General features: G+C 49.7%; 1 protein-coding gene across 1 annotated transcript in view; it reads right to left on the minus strand.

Moving 5' to 3' along the window:
* COL6A3 (collagen type VI alpha 3 chain) overlaps positions 1–15,564 on the minus strand; it is an 86,053-nt gene that overhangs the window by 31,221 nt on the left and 39,268 nt on the right. The window contains exons 10-25 of the mRNA XM_082840874.1: positions 14,575–15,189; positions 12,738–13,337; positions 11,773–12,110; positions 10,602–10,680; positions 9,456–9,601; positions 7,810–7,902; positions 7,245–7,298; positions 6,063–6,134; positions 4,891–4,917; positions 4,756–4,800; positions 4,583–4,636; positions 4,067–4,129; positions 3,403–3,468; positions 2,914–2,967; positions 682–717; positions 20–82 (exon numbers count right to left, since the gene is read on the minus strand). Of these exons, the coding sequence (XP_082697000.1) occupies positions 20–82; positions 682–717; positions 2,914–2,967; positions 3,403–3,468; positions 4,067–4,129; positions 4,583–4,636; positions 4,756–4,800; positions 4,891–4,917; positions 6,063–6,134; positions 7,245–7,298; positions 7,810–7,902; positions 9,456–9,601; positions 10,602–10,680; positions 11,773–12,110; positions 12,738–13,337; positions 14,575–15,189 (2,405 nt within the window). The remainder of the gene's footprint in view (positions 1–19; positions 83–681; positions 718–2,913; positions 2,968–3,402; positions 3,469–4,066; positions 4,130–4,582; positions 4,637–4,755; positions 4,801–4,890; positions 4,918–6,062; positions 6,135–7,244; positions 7,299–7,809; positions 7,903–9,455; positions 9,602–10,601; positions 10,681–11,772; positions 12,111–12,737; positions 13,338–14,574; positions 15,190–15,564) is intronic.

Here is a 15,564-nt window from a genome sequence, read left to right on the forward strand (position 1 = left end):
CACACCGGGGGGTACTGACCTGTGCACCTCTGGTCCCCTGCTCTCCCACAGTGCCCTGCTGGCCGGGACCGCCCTTGTTGCCCTTTGAAACAAGAGAAGATGCAGGGAAGGGTCAGCCCTCCGTTCTACAGTCACATCTGCACAAGGGTGCAGGGAGGCAGTCACAGCTGTACCAGGGGTCAGAAGCGAGAGCGCCGTAACTCCAGGGAGAGACATTCAGTACTTGGAGCCACTTTGCACACTTAGGATCGATTCTCACTCTTCCCTCACCTTTTCCTCAAGATGACTTCATGACATGAAGCTATTTGGGACCCAAACATGTCTTGCACAGGTGAGAGGACAGAGCCACCAAGACAGGTGACTTGCTGATGACCAGGTAAGTGGGCACATCACGGGCAAGAGGTCCCCAGGACGCTGCCTCCCCAATCATCTCCTTTCCCTTCTCCCCTCCCCACCGTCACTTTCATTTTGATAGTCATTTCCACCGCCATCATCGCTTCTGCAAGTCTTATAGAAGAGGCTACATTTAAGGAGACGGTAGAAAAGATGGGAGCTACAAGCTTTGATGGTGAAGGAGAGAGTAATTTTTAACTTGTGGGTGGGGTGGGGACCCTCTCCCCTGAGAGCACACAGTGACTGACATTGTGATGACAGCAAAGAGATGGTGACTTTGAGGCTTACCTTAGCCCCTGCTGGTCCCCTTCGGCCAAAGCCGCCCTGAGGAAGAAATCACAACAACGGTGAAAGGGAGGCGGGGAGGCTGGGGGAGGCCAGGCTCCCTGGGACTTAACCCGCACCTTCACGACACCTGCTGGGCCCCAGACACTGTGCCTACCCAGCCCAGAGGAAACTCTTGTGAAGGGACACCTTTCCTCCTGCACTCCCCTCCTGCCCAGCCCTTCCACGCTGCCCTTGTCAATCCTCCACATGGAAGGTTTGAGGACGACTTCAGACCTGCCAACCAAAATAAGGACCCCTCGGGCTGCACGGCCCCAGACAGTTTCAAGTAAGGAATGTGAATCAGGAAGGTCCACCTGTCTATTTTTCTTCCATTTTCCTAACTGGAGGGAGAGGTAAGACGTTAATTATAATGGAAGGGAGTCCCAGACTCTCCACACTGTCCCGGCCAAATATAACACACACTCGGTTAAGTAAAGTAGTCAGCGTGGGCGTATGTGAACCTAAAAGCCTGGCTGTACTTGGTCTGGGCTCATGACTTGGCAATATCTTCCCCGATGCTCCAGAAGTGAACCTTAGTTCAAATAAACATGGGCTCGCTCTTAAGTAATCCATGAATTCCCACCTCAAGATGGCTTCCCCTTCAGTGGAAAGGTTTGGGGTGGGAATCCATCCTGGATATATCTTCGCAAGGTTAGGGGTTGAATTCTGGAGCCTGTAAGGCACCAGCCTGTTACAGGCTTGGCCTATCTTCTGCGTCAACCCAAGAACCACCTTCTCTTCACCCAGTGAAAAGCCCCATGATCTTCTGGGGCCACCATTCTGCCCTGATTCACTGTAATGGCAGCTTCTTTAATGGAAGACCTTGGCCTCCTTCCAGGGATGACACATGGACAAGAGGGGGAAGGGCGCGGCCAGGCCACACTCCACAGAGTAGCAATCTGCCTGCCGCTTCCAAAGGGGACCTCACCGAATGTGACCAGAGGCCACCTGTGCTCAGGCCACGTGAGGAGTGAGGTAGCCCAGGGGAGGGATGCCTTTCACCTGGGCGTGAGCCTGGTTTAGTGATATCCTAAGGGAAGACAGCCCTAACTTGACCACACTGATTTCAAACCCAAACTGGCACCCTGTGCATAGAATTAACACGAACTGTATGCCTGACTGTATTTTAAGTCTCTTCATGGAAACAGGCTCTGGCTCTACTCACGAACTAAGTTGTTCAGCACATAATAACAATGGAGTGTTTTCCTCATGTTTTTTTTTTCATTGTAGAAATCAACAGCATTATTCAAAAATAATACTCAAAAGCTTTTAAGATAGTATTTTCAAAATTTATGTTTTCTTCTGAATTTTCAAAGCAAGGTTATGCCCGTAGTATATCATTTGCCTAGGGCCGAGAGTCATTGCTTTTAAAAGCCCTTGTCAGCACTCACCCTCTGATCGTCCACTGCAGATCCCTAACCATGTGACTGCCATGGGGGAAAGGGTTGAGGGGGCCCCGATCTGGCCCCCGTCCCCAGCCGGATGCTGAGCAGATACCTTTCTCAGGCACCCACCAGCGCCCTGAACCAGCCGTGAGAATTTACAGACTCCTAGACACATCTTCTCCCAGCTAGGAGGTCTGAGCTCCGTGTAACCCTGGGCCCTGGAAGCACTCAAACAGCTTCCCAAAGATCATTCATCTCCCTTCGGCTTCAGCAGTTCTTCAACAAGACACAAAGACGAAGCGTGCACTGAGCGGTCTACAACAGGCATTTCTGAAACGTCTTGAAAAAGCAATTGCGAAATGCAATTCAGTAGAAAATTGACTCTGGTTTCACTGCTGGAGTTGCAGCAGTACGAGAAAAACAACTATCAAACAAAACAAACATACACCCCATCAGCCTCCCCGCCCTTTATCCCCTCACTCCCTCTGTATTTGTGTTTCTGTTCAGATTTTTTTAAACATTCAGTGGGATAAAGCCCGGCCAAATATTCGAAAGCAGCAAAGATATTACTTTTAAAAGCGTCTATTCAGTATGTTTTGGAAGGGGAGGGAAGCAGGCTGGGGGAGTCCAGAGTGAACGATAAGAATGAAGGGTCTGCAGAAGCAGCAACACGTGGGGGACAATGGTTTCCGAAATGGCCTTAAATTCCCTAAATAAAACGTTGCTGAGCAGCTCTGCCCCAAAGGGTGTCTAGCAGAGTTAAGTAAATATCACCACAGAGCCCCCGCAAACCCCAAGAGGCACTCACGCTTTTCCCGGGTTCTCCAGGCGCGCCAGACACCCCATCTGTCCCAGGGAGACCCTGTCATGGGAAAGAAAATTAACGTAAGATTCTCGTCTGCAAAGAAGAATTTGTAGCTCAAATATCACACAAGACGCTGGGGAAAAGGAATGGATACACACAGGGCCAGTCGCACACTCTGGGGGTGCCTTAGACCCAGGTGCACTCTGCCCCCCACAAGGCTCAGGCTTGATGAGCACTTTCTGGAAATATCTATGGGGCACCAACTCTGCCGAGAGGAAGCCCCTCTTGGGAGGGGCTGTTGCTGTTCCTCTTGGAGACTCCTTTGCGAGTGTGCATGCTGGCTTCCCGGGGCTTTCTGCTCCCAACCTCAGCCTTGTACATCCACAGCCTTAAAGACCACGTTGTGGCCTCCGGGGCTGGCAGTGAACCAGCTTGACTTTAGTTTCTCGGGCTCTCGGCACAGGGGGAGTCTAGGTACACAGAGTGCTGTACCATGGGGCCGATGTCTCCGGTTTCTCCTTTGGGTCCTCTCTGCTGGCTGTCCTGTCCTGAGTTACCCTGAAAAGAGAACAGGTTGGGGAGTAAGCCACGTGTGCAGGGAAAGCCACTGCTGCTGGGTCAGTGACTAGGAAAATATTAGTGGTGGTCTGAATGCCAGTCGCTTTGACCACATCCCATCTCCAGATAACGCCTGCCGTGGGGTCAGCAATCACTCTGAGCCCCAAACTGGGGGGGAGATGGCTCTTCCTCCCCCTGGGAGGATGGTGGCCAGGCTCGCTCTTGCCTTGTCCTGGTCTGGACCAGAAGAGGTTGGCCCAGCGATGGTCACTTGTTGACAGGTTTTATAGACCCATAAAGCAAGAAAAACTGCAAACTCTTCCCTTTTCCTAAAGCGAACTTAAAGTGTCCTGAGACCACATTTTAGGGAAACTTCTCGGGTCTTCACATAAGAGGCTTTGCAAAGACTTATCTTTGCAGCGAGAGGGCAAAGACATCTCCAGGCACCCCAAAATTCTAAGGAAAGGGCAAACCACATATTTTGCCAACATGTTTTAAAGCAATTTCAAGAGTAAAATTCTTCCTTTCAACCCACTTCTCCCCACAAACCCTTTCCCCGGACTCAAGTCTCAAATCGGTGACAAGGATTTCCCCTTACCGGGTCACCTCTGATCCCAACATCCCCTCTTTCTCCTTTGTCTCCTTTGGGTCCTTTGTCACCCTAAACAAAAACCACAAGCAGAGACTGAGAATTAGATGAGTTTCACATAGTTATCTCACCCTCAAAATTGCGTTCTTCCAATCACAAATCTTAAAAAGAACAGTGTTTCAGCATTTGCATTTACTCATTTTCCATGAAGGTAAAATTATTTCCAGATACTTCAGGTAACCCACAAGTATTTATTGGGGACCCACTCTGTGCCAGGCGCTGGGGATTTATTTCAACAAAATACACTCAGTCCTTGCCCAATGGGACTCTCCAAACAAGAAAAATATAATGTAAATATGTCACAGCTGACAAGGGACATAGGAGATGCCAAGGATGCACCCCAGGAGGAGGTCAGGGAAGGCTGCCTGGAGGAAGCGGTCTTAACATACACAAGTAAAAGAAATAATCCCTAAGTGAAATGTTCATAGTTTTTCCATGACAGTAACAATGCAGAAATATACTTACCCTTCTTCCTGCATTCCCTTTCTCTCCAGAAATACCGGGCAATCCTTTGTCTCCCTGCCAAAGACAATGATAAAATGTCATTCCTGGCACAATTTCTACCACAGACTGAGGTGTTAGCCACTGGAATCTTCAGGACCAAAAGTAATTTGCACTCAGAGTCCAAAATCACTTACATCTTCACCATCAAGACCATCCAGTCCAATTTCTCCTAATTCACCCTGTGAGGGGACAAGACACACAGGTGAGTGTAACATATGGCAAAACACTGGGAAAGTTTTAAATATAAAAAGAAAAGCAAGCTTAAGTACCTTCTCTCCTGGGAATCCACGAGAGCCCTAAAAGGGAAGAGAAAGGGGAAACATTAGCTCCTTCCCGGAGGCTGAATAGAATAGGCTAGAATAGGCTAAGGGCTCCCCTCTCCCCGTCCCCAACTTAAAAGTCAGTGTCTAGGGCTTCCCTCTGGCTCACTGGTTAAGAATCCGCCTGCCAATGCAGGGGACACGGGTTCGATCCCCGGTCCAGGAAGATCCCACGTGCCGTGGAGCAACTAAGCCCGTGTACCACAACTACTGAGCCTGAGCTCTAGAGCCTGCGAGCCACAACTACTGAGCCCATGTGCCGCAACTACTGAAGCATGCACGCCTAGAGCCCATGCTCTGCAACGAGAGAAGCCACCACGGTGAGAAGCCCACGCACCGCATCGGAGAGTGGCCCCGCGAACCACAACAAGAGAAAAGCCCGTGCACGGCAGCAGAAACCCAACACAGCCAAAAATAAAATCAATAAAATAAATTTATATTAAAGAAAAGTCAGTGTCTGAAAATTCAGTGTTAGAGATTCGTCTGTTTGGCTAGCTCTCTCTCTATCATGAGGGGATCATAAAACTAACTTGCCTGGACCTGAGCACTTGGGTAGTGTTGGCTCTCTGGCAGGAGGGCTGGGCCGTGAAGGCCCGGGACAGGAGCTCCGAGGAGGCCCCTTTATAACATTGCAGTGGCCTGTCTCTCAAATGGCAGCAAATTGAGGAGAAGGTTCATCAGCCCTTGACTCCAAGTATGTCACACACAGAACCTTCCAGCACATGAGTCCTTTCCCTCTGTCTCTGGCCCCCTCCACTTCCCTCACTCCTCCCAGGTCCAGGGGCTGAAGCTGCCGGGCGCCGGCCTTCTCTCTGCCCTGGCCCACATCCTGTCTGTGCTCATCAGTGTGTCCTGACTGCTTCACACTGCCATACGAAACTGTTTCTCCAACCTCAGGCTCCCTTCCCGGCACGGTGTGCGCTCCTGAACCCGCCAGGCCCTGGGCTGCCTCTGTGAGAGGCCACTGGCTGGCTGCGCTGAGCAGAGAAGCTGGGGCAGGCATCTTCCCTCCCCAGGAGGCACTGGAGAAAGTGTCCCCCTTCTGTACGCGCCACCGACCGCCCTCTCCCCGCTGGGGCCCGGTGCCATGGTCCCCTCCCCACACATGGGGGTCACTGTACCTTTATGCCCCTCTGCCCGGGGCAGCCCTGGAAACCTTGAGTGCCGTTCACACCAGGCGGGCCGCGCTCACCCTGTCAGGAGAAACAGAGGCATTTTGCGAGTTGGGGCTTCTTGTCACGTGTCTCCACTGAGTAGGGAGCTCTGTGAAAGGCGTGCATTAGGAAGCAGTCCACCGGCTGGCGGGCTGATGTGCCAGGCGGGGCCTCCAGCATCCCCGCCCCGCGAGCCCCGCAGGCCGACCTCTGCACAGGGCCTTGAACCTGCAGTTCCCTCCCCTGGAGGGAGTGGGGTCTGGGGCACCTCCTGGTGGGCGGAAGATAAGCAGGCCTCAGGGTACTGGGTCTGGGTGGGGGCTGGGCCCGTGGAGAACCCTCGGGCTGGCTGCTTCTCCATATGGTCCTGGGCTCCCAGCTCTCCAGTGGGGTCCAGGCACAGCCCTGACACCCAGCACTGCTGGACGGGACCTTGGGGGCTTCAACTCTTCCCCCTGGGGCCCTCTCTCCCCACCCCAGGGCTGGCCATGGTCCTGGGCTCCCAGCTCTCCAGTGGGGTGCAGGCTCAACCCTGACACCTGGCACTGCCGGACGGGACCTTGGGGGCTTCAACTCCTCCCGCTGGGGCCCTCTCTCCCCACCCCAGGGCTGGGCCTTGTTCTAGTGTCTCAAAAGTTCTCAAACCACTTCTGGGCAGGATTCTGCTTCCCGAAGGCCCTGCTTCAGGCTCTACCCACCCCCAAATGGACCCCTTGGTGACTGGTAACCCGTACCGGCAACTGCCCTCTGGGAGGCTGCCCTCAAAGGGCGTCACCGCTGCAATCCTGACTGGGTTTCCCCTGCACCCCGGCTCCAGCGGCCTCTCATCTCTGCCTGGATGTCTGAATTTGGTAGATGCTGGGTTTGCCATCCTCAGTGGTCCTCTGTCTCAGGAGCCATTTAGCCCCTCCCTCTGAGATGGAACACGTAAAAACCTGCACTTCCTACCCACACTTGTCATCCTCAGATTCTCAGGCTAGTCTCCATGGTGTAGAAATCTGAGTCAAGTTGTTAAGAAAGTTAGAAAGTAATTTTTTTCTGATGGAAAAGACTGGAAACGGAACAGATGAGGAGCCCCACAATTCAATCCCAACATGTAAAGGACAAGGAGGGAATAAAGACTTAAGGAATAAAACAACCTTTACTTACAGGTCCACCCTCGTCACCAGGATAACCTCGATAGCCATCTTCTCCAGGAATACCCTAGAAGAAAGTAAATCGTTTCCTTGGTTAAATGCTGTGGTTTTCTCTGTTTCCTATTTAAGCATCTCTTCATCCCCCTTCATTTGGTAGAGCGGTGCTTTCGGTGTTCCTGGAACGTGATGGTTTCCTACTCATTATTTCAGTGCAATTGTTCTATCAGGATCTTTAAGGCTCTTGATCTACCAAGAAATCCTGTGCATTTCCTGTAACTTAGAGGCAAATGGGAAGCATCCCTGCTGGCCGTCCTAGTGAGGCTGCCAGTCAATGATGCCACTGGTCTTAACATAATTTTTTAAAATGAAGAACCAATGCATAAAAGAACCCAGTGGAAAGGGAGGAGGGAGCGGACACAGGGAAAAGGTCTGCACCTCAGATCTGTCCTACAGCACAGCTAGTTCCTTCTCCTCCCTTTTCCATCTCCCCACCATCACAGCAGAGAAATTCCCCAGCCAAAGTAATGACGGCTCTGAAATCTAGTCTCAGGCGTAAGAAAAGGGTAACACCACCGTACCTTCGGCCCAATGCTGCCAATGGGCCCTCGGTCTCCTCTTTGTCCAGAGCATTTGCAGGGAACCCCACAGCAGGCTTTCTCGGCAATGTTGTCCTACCAAGACAAAAAACGAAGTTCAGATCTCAAAAAATGTCTAGAAAAAAGGCATAAATGTGCCGTCTGAGGACTGCGGCCTCCACAGCAAGAGATAGTCACCTCCTACGGCAACTCCCTGGAAGGCTTAGCCATGGGTGGGCGATACAGAGTCACAAATGGACTCTGAAGAACCACCAAAGATAATGCATCTTATTCACAATGTCACCTCAGGCTGGGCCTTATTTCTAGAAGTTTCCAACATAGATATTCAAGCTTCAGATGTTAAGTATAGCTTACTTTTTTTTTTTTTTTTTGGCGGTACGCGGGCCTCTTACTGTTGTGGCCTCTCCCGTTGCGGAGCACAGGCTCCGGACGCGCAGGCTCAGCGGCCATGGCTCACGGGCCCAGCTGCTCCGCAGCATGTGGGATCTTCCCGGACCGTGGCACGAACCCACGTCCCCTGCATTGGCAGGTGGACTCTCAACCACTGTGCCACCAGGGAAGCCCAGCTTACATATTTTTAAGCTCCAGAAAGCAAAACCTGACAAACCATTGCAGACGGCCAGGATGGAAGATGGTTTCAGAGCAGAGACCGTATGCCCTTCCCCAGAACCCTGGTCAGAGTCACGGAACATGGCGTCAGCCTGGAGGAAGCCTGGGAGCAGCTGCGGGGTGGGATCCCTGCCTCTGAGCCACAAGCACCTCACCGCCAGTCACCAATGACTCCAGCGCCCATCAGACACCCTGGACATTCCCTCCCATCCCAGCCCCCAGCCTTATGCGGGAAAGCGCACACCCAAAGAACATTTCTACCTGCTAAACTCATGATGGTCAATGCCTTTTCTGGCAGTGAATTTCCTAGAGCTTTCACTTTCTCCCATGCCCTAGGTTTGTCAATTAACTCAACTTCCTTCCACTCAATAAAAAAATCCGAATTGCAGCCCTGGGAAGAAGGTCAGAGGGCCGGAGGGAGTCAGCTCGTCCCACAGGGCACCGCTGCCTCCTCCAAAGAACCTCTGAGTTGAACGCTCAGCCCCCTCATGTCCCAAAAGCCCCCAGCCTCACCCCCAAACCCAGGCGTTAACCCCACCTGCTGAGAGGCTGAACCCAAGAGGATTAGGAAGCCTATGGGGAGCCCTCATTTGCTCCAAAGGAAACTAGAAGAGAAGGCAACGGAAGCCCCTTTCCACCCAGAAATGGTCTTTCGTTTCCTGCATATTCTTGTTTTCCCTGTTTCCTGTTTACAGAGGGAAGGGTCAAATCTCAATGTTATGGCTTCTCAACAATCTTATAAATGAAAAGAAGTCTCTTTAAAGGGAGCAGAGGAAACTCTAAGGCGACAGCTGCCTCGACACCCATGCCCGGGTGGCCGTCTTTCCAGTTCTCAGATAGCTCCATTTCCAGGACTCATGTTATGGCAACAAAGTAGGTCCCAAGTAAATTACATGAATTAAATTGCCCACCCAGCGGTCTCTCCTCCATTTGCCTGGTGATGACGGACTGCGTTATCCTGAGATGCCTGATATTGTGCTATCTAAACCAGTTTGTGTGTAGATATATAAAACACTCACAAGTTGCTCCGCTAGTTCATAGTCTAGGTCCAGCAAGTTCAGTCTCAGGGGCCGGTTGTACGTGAATCCTCGCCCAAACTCCAACTGCATCAGCTGCTCCAAGTTGGCGACACGTTCAAGGCCCACCAAGATCAGAGCTCGGACGCCTGGGGGGACAGGTACACTTAAGAAACCTCACCTAGGCATTCAAGAGCCTCAGTGCTTTTCCTCCTGACTCTCTTTTATTTTTTAAAGAAAACTTCAGTATAAAATTTGGCCTTTAACTGAAACTTGCTTAATCACACTGATTAGCTGTTCCGAAGAGTTGAAATACTGGAACTCTGGACTCCTCTGAGCAATTGTTTCTGATTTGTCAGTAAGTAAATGGATTCATGTAACTCTAGGAAACACCACCATGAAGTTTATTCATACATAAATTCTCAAGCTCTGGTCTTACGTAACAGAGGTATGCTGTGGGAAGAATTGAAATCCCACATCTCCCAAGTCAGATGATAGCAGTCTCATCTCCATTGCTCTGGAAAAGCAAGCTAATAAATAGAACATTCTTATGATAAATTTGCTTCAACAAATTCTCCTTAAACCTCTAGTGCTGACGTCCACTTTTTTGATAGCCAGTACTACCAAATTCCAAAGCAGATGAACAAATAGTACACCTGATAACAGGTATCATTGCAAACCAGTCACCTTAAATTTGGAAAGTATGCTTTCCAAATTTTATGTGAAAGTGTATCTTTTCTTAACGTTGGAGTATTTTTGAGCTGTGATAACTGCAAATGGAAAATACAGCAAAATTTTTTGCTATAAAATTAATTCCTAGCTTATATAATACAGCCAAATGAATCAAAACTTCATGTTCTTTTACAAAAGCATCATGCTTTCTAGATGTCCCACCACAGGAATGAGCCTGAGACCCCATGGGGTCTGTGCCAGGACTTGGTAATAGAGCTGTCTGTGTAAGTATGGGATCCCTGCTGCCCCATCCTGTAGCCCCAGGCAGGCGACAGAAGACCAAGATGCCGGGATGAGGTGTCCTCCAAGAGAAGCCGCTCTCCCAGAGGGTCCCTTGGTGGAGTTGTTTCTCTCTAGCCCAGCAGTGCGCCTGCCTCACCCAGGTTTACTTCTCCCATAGAAAGCCCCAGAACCCACCTTCTTGTCGGAGTTTCTCCGATGCTCTTTGTAAATCAGCCAGATCTCCATCCACCCCATCAGTAAAATGAATGACCACCTGAAGATAAAAGATACGTCAAGCGCCAGCCAAAAGTAAAAGAAACATCACAGACCCTTGAGAGAAGGATTAGCCAGTTCAAAGCCTCCACTTTACAGCAGAGGAAACTGGGGGCCAAGGTTGAGAAACAATCACCCCATGTTCATAGTTCCTTGATACTGTGCAATAAATGGGTATAAAATAAATGGGTATGGGGTAGGACTTGATTTATTAAAAAGCACAGTCAACAATGGAAATAAAAAGTTTATCTCATTCTCTTATTTAGGAGATGTAGTTTCTAGAAATCACGCATATGCGTGGGTGTGTACATGCGTGCGTGTGTGTTTGTGTAGCCCGTGCTCCAAAATTCATATTTTGAAGTCCTAACCCTCAGTGCCTCAGAGTGTGACCATGTTTGGCAATAGGACTTTTAAAGAGGCCAATAAGTTAACTGAGGTCATTAGAGTGGGTCCTCATCCAATACGACTGGTGTCCTTCTAAGATGAGGCGATTAGGACACAGAGGGAAAAACACGTGGTGACAGAAGGAGAAGATGCCGTTTCCAAGCCAAGTTGAGAGACCTCCAGAAAAACAACCCTGATGCCGCTCTGATCTCAGACTTCCAGCCTCCAGGACTGTGAGAGAATAAATTCCTGTTGTTTAAGCCACCCAACCTGTGGAACTTTGTTATGGCAGCCCTAGCAAACTGATTGTGCGTGCGTGCGTGCGTGTGTGTGTGTGTGTGTGTGTGTGTGTGTATGAACCAATACAGAGAAAGAGAGAGATAAAAGTAAATACAAATAGAGAACATAATGCATTTAATGGTCAGGACTATGATTAAACATGAATTACTCAAAAATTCAATGCATTCAAGCTTAATTACTGATTTCCAAGATTTTTTTTAGAGCTTTCGTAAAACTAGAAGAAGATATTCCATTTCAGCCCAGTTGATAATAAAGGAGTCTTACATACAGGCATCACCAACCCCATCAAACATGAAGAGCATCTATAGAAGAACCGTTTGGGGAGGGGGCTTCCAGGCATCGAGGTTTGCCCCTGCCCAGTTAAACCCAGAGATGGCCCAGGAAGTGGAAACGAGGCAGCCGTCCTCACCTTCACACTGTCTGGCGAGGCCTGCCGGAACTTGTTCTGGTAGAGCTTCAGCGTGTCCGCAGTGAGGACGTAGGGGTGCTGGGTGCGCATGTTCTGGAACTTCTCAAACAGCTCTGGCTGGTACTCAGCAAAGTCAAAGGCCTCCATGGGGCCCGAGGGCGCGTTGGCCACCACGGACACCCGCACCGTGGGCAGCTGGCTGCCGCTGCAGCTGATTCTTTGCATTTGGCTAATTCTATTCAGGATGGTGTCCACCTTGGACTCAAAGCCCCTCTGAGCCACAAATATGTTCTGATCTCTTGAACCATCAAAGCCCAGAATCACATCCAGGTCACAGACTGTAAAGGGAAAAGCAGGCCGTGAGCTCGAAGTCGAGCTGCCGAGATGTGTTCAACCTACAGGCACAGCTCGGGGCGTGGACCAGGACGCCACGCTCAAGTGCAAAATGGGACCTTCTGTGTGTGAGCTCTGAGAAGCAATTAGATCTGCCTCTCTCACTGGGAGAACTCACACTGACTCTTCGGAGCCAAAATTGTTGGCCATTCAGTACGTTTGTTTTCCTGATATTAATCAACTTTGGCAACGTATACAGTCAGTGTCTATCTAAGTGCATCCCGAGTTTGTGCTTTAGACTAAACACACTTGAGAACGCAAACCCTCTGATCTCAAATAATTGACCTGATAAACCTACAAACAGAAACAGGCATCAATCAGTCTGAATTATGTAGGGAATGGGGAGTAAATCTGGTAAGAGCAAGAAAAGACAGACATCCACTCCTATCCTGGAACCACATCCGATCACAGTGGTAGGTGACAACCAGGACCCAACCCACGTGGATGTAAGTCAATGCCTGACACACCAGATGCTATAGGAGCCCACAGGCCAGCGCTGGGGATCTGGGTAAACAGGTAACTCACCAACATCGACAGGACATGGTTGAAAATATGCACCTAAAGGGCATTACCTTTGGAAACATCAGGCACACCAGGACATAAGGTTTCATGCATCGCGTCATGCAGAGTTTCCAAAACCTGCTCGCTCAATTCTGACAGCTCCTGGACACTCCCCACTCGGAACGCTGTGGCACTGTTGGACGCGATCTTCCCAACCTCCTCTGAGTCGATGTTCCTCACACCCACCGCGAACACTTTGACGCCTCTCTGGGTGAGTGCCAGGCTCGCCTCCTGGGCATCCTCCACCGACCTTCCTCCAGTGATCACAAAGGCAATCTGCGGGACTCTCTGATCCAGGCGGCTGCCTGCCTCTGGTATGAAGTGGTTCAGCCGCAGGTGCTCCAGGCCCACGTTGGTGTTTGCGTGCCTCCCCCCTTTGTAGACCACCTTGTTGATGGCATCAATAATCTGCTCCTTGGTGGAAAAGTCCTTCAGGAAGAATTCGTCGGTGGGGTCAGAGTTGTACTGGACCAGCCCCACTTGGATGGAGTCTCCCCCTTCATAAACCGTGTCCACAATTTCAGACACGAAACGGAGCACTTCCTGGAAACTGTCCCTCCGGAAATTGATGGAACCATCCAACAGGAACACGATGTCTGCTTTCTTTTTCTCTAAAGATGATTACAATGAAAAAAAAAAAAAAGGAGAAATTTGATTTCTATATCCAGAGCAAAAACACAAAACATAAAATGATTAAAATAAGGCATTCCTGTAATTCATTCACAGTGGACACCTTGGACTCTGTTCCATGACTCTAGAGTTCCTGAATTCACAGTCCTCAAAACATGTTTAGGAGATAAATGATAAATCACCTAAACAAAAGGAAAGGAGACATGAAAACTCAGCGGAACTGAGTCCCAGTTATCCCGTGCAAAATGAGATTATGCCATGGATTCAACAGTCCGTGATATCAGGGGTTTTAGGAAATGCCACTACACACTTTCCTCCTGGTCAAAAATAAATGATAGTGTCTGGAAGGAGTTGGGGGAGGTGTGCTAGAGACGGGGAAAGGGAGGGCTGGGAGAAACAGATTGGAAAATGGGAAGCAGACTCCATGCACCTTTGGAGGATCACCAGCCAGCGTGCCAAGAGCTTTGCTGGAGCTTGTGACACTCAATGACATTTGGAGATAATTCCCTGATTCCAATCAAGGGATCAAGACTGGAGTAGAGAGAAGGGAATCCGGAGCAGCGTGAGATGTTCCACCACCAGCACAGAAGGAAGACATGAAAGAGCTAAGTGGAGTGCAGATGCCCCATGGAAAACCAGCCCTAATCATCTGCTCCAGATGTCTGAGGGGCTATCACCTGGGGTAGGAGCTAAGAAAGACGTGGGTTGGTGGAGGGACTCCATTTGCTCTTGGCAGCCCCAAAGATCAGACCCAAGAGCATGAGGTCAAAGCTATAGGGGGACAGCTCTAAATTCCCGATGATACCAGTCCAAAGAAAGAGGGTTGACTGGACCATGACCCCACCAAGGAGAGAGGCTGACTTCCAATCATGTTCGGAGGGGCGTAGATTGAACAACTTCAAAGATGCCATTTTATTCTGAAAGCCAATGAGTCCGTGGCTAACCGTCAATGCACTTTTATAGAACCTTTCAATGGGGCTATGATTAGCCTCGTGGAAGCTCATGGAAGAATCAATGACCATATGCTTTCTGAGATGCGTTTCCTTCTATTCCTCCTACAATTTCAACTCAATTATTTTCCCCGTATTTAGTTTCTAATTGTATGGCAGCCACAACCCTGAGAGAAGAAAATTATTAAAATGAATGCTAACTGCTTTTTTTAATTAAAAAAAAATAATTGGTGTCCCGCTCTGCCGTCACGGGTACCACAGCTCATACCTGGCCGTGAGGGAGAGGGCATGTCCACTCCCGGAGGTGCAGGGGTGACCTTGGAGGGTCCAAAGGAGTTCACGACCCTTTCTTCTATGTTGGGGAGCTCTCTGAACTCCCGAACCGTGAAGACTAGTCTGGAGTCATTGGTGATGGTCTGCAGCTCCGTTCTGTCGATGTTTCGGTCTCCTATCCCTAAACTCACAATCCCCGAGGAGCTTATCACCTGGGAATACCTGGAAATATCGTCCTGGGATTTGCCACCCAGAAACAGAACCAGGTGTTGGGGCACCCCGTCTTCTATCCGGCTCCCGGCAGACTTGACAAAGAAATTCCTTGCCACGAATTCCAGAGCTTTGCCAGTGTTCAGCGGAGACCCCCCTTTGAACCTCAGGCGACGTATGGCATCCAGCACGCTGGCCTGGGATTTATAGGTCTTCAGGTAAAACTCTGGGAAGACATCATTGCTGAACTGCACGACCCCAATTCTCACTTTATTAGGGCCGATGTTAAGTCTCCGCACGACCCCGCTAACAAAGTCCCGAATGTGTGCAATGCCATCCGGCCTCACACTGTCAGAGCTGTCGATTAGGAAGACGATGTCTGCAGCATCACTCTCCACGGCTGTGGATGAAAAGGAAAAAGGAAAACTCAGTACAAGACTGGCACGCATCTGGTTTCGTTTCTGAACTTTGCTCTATGTTGCACCAAAATATCAATTGACATGAAAATTATAAGCCGATGTGCATGTGCTTATCTCTTTGGCTTTTTTTAATCAATCATTACAAATTGGGCCTTTTGCATCAAAACAATTTCTGCTTCTTGAAATATTTTAAGTTCTCCAAAACTTTCTCTTTCTGGGTTTACTCAGTTTTAATTTTGGCTTTGGTGTCTGGGTTACAACTCATTTCAAAAATATAAACAGCACTTAGAAACGAATCCTGGGTTACCATAATCTATGAATCACGAACTGTTACTACCAGAAGGGATTGAGATCAC

The sequence above is a fragment of the Leucopleurus acutus genome (genome assembly GCF_964270905.1).
Source record: "Leucopleurus acutus genome assembly, chromosome: 6".
Lineage (NCBI taxonomy): Eukaryota > Metazoa > Chordata > Mammalia > Artiodactyla > Delphinidae > Leucopleurus > Leucopleurus acutus.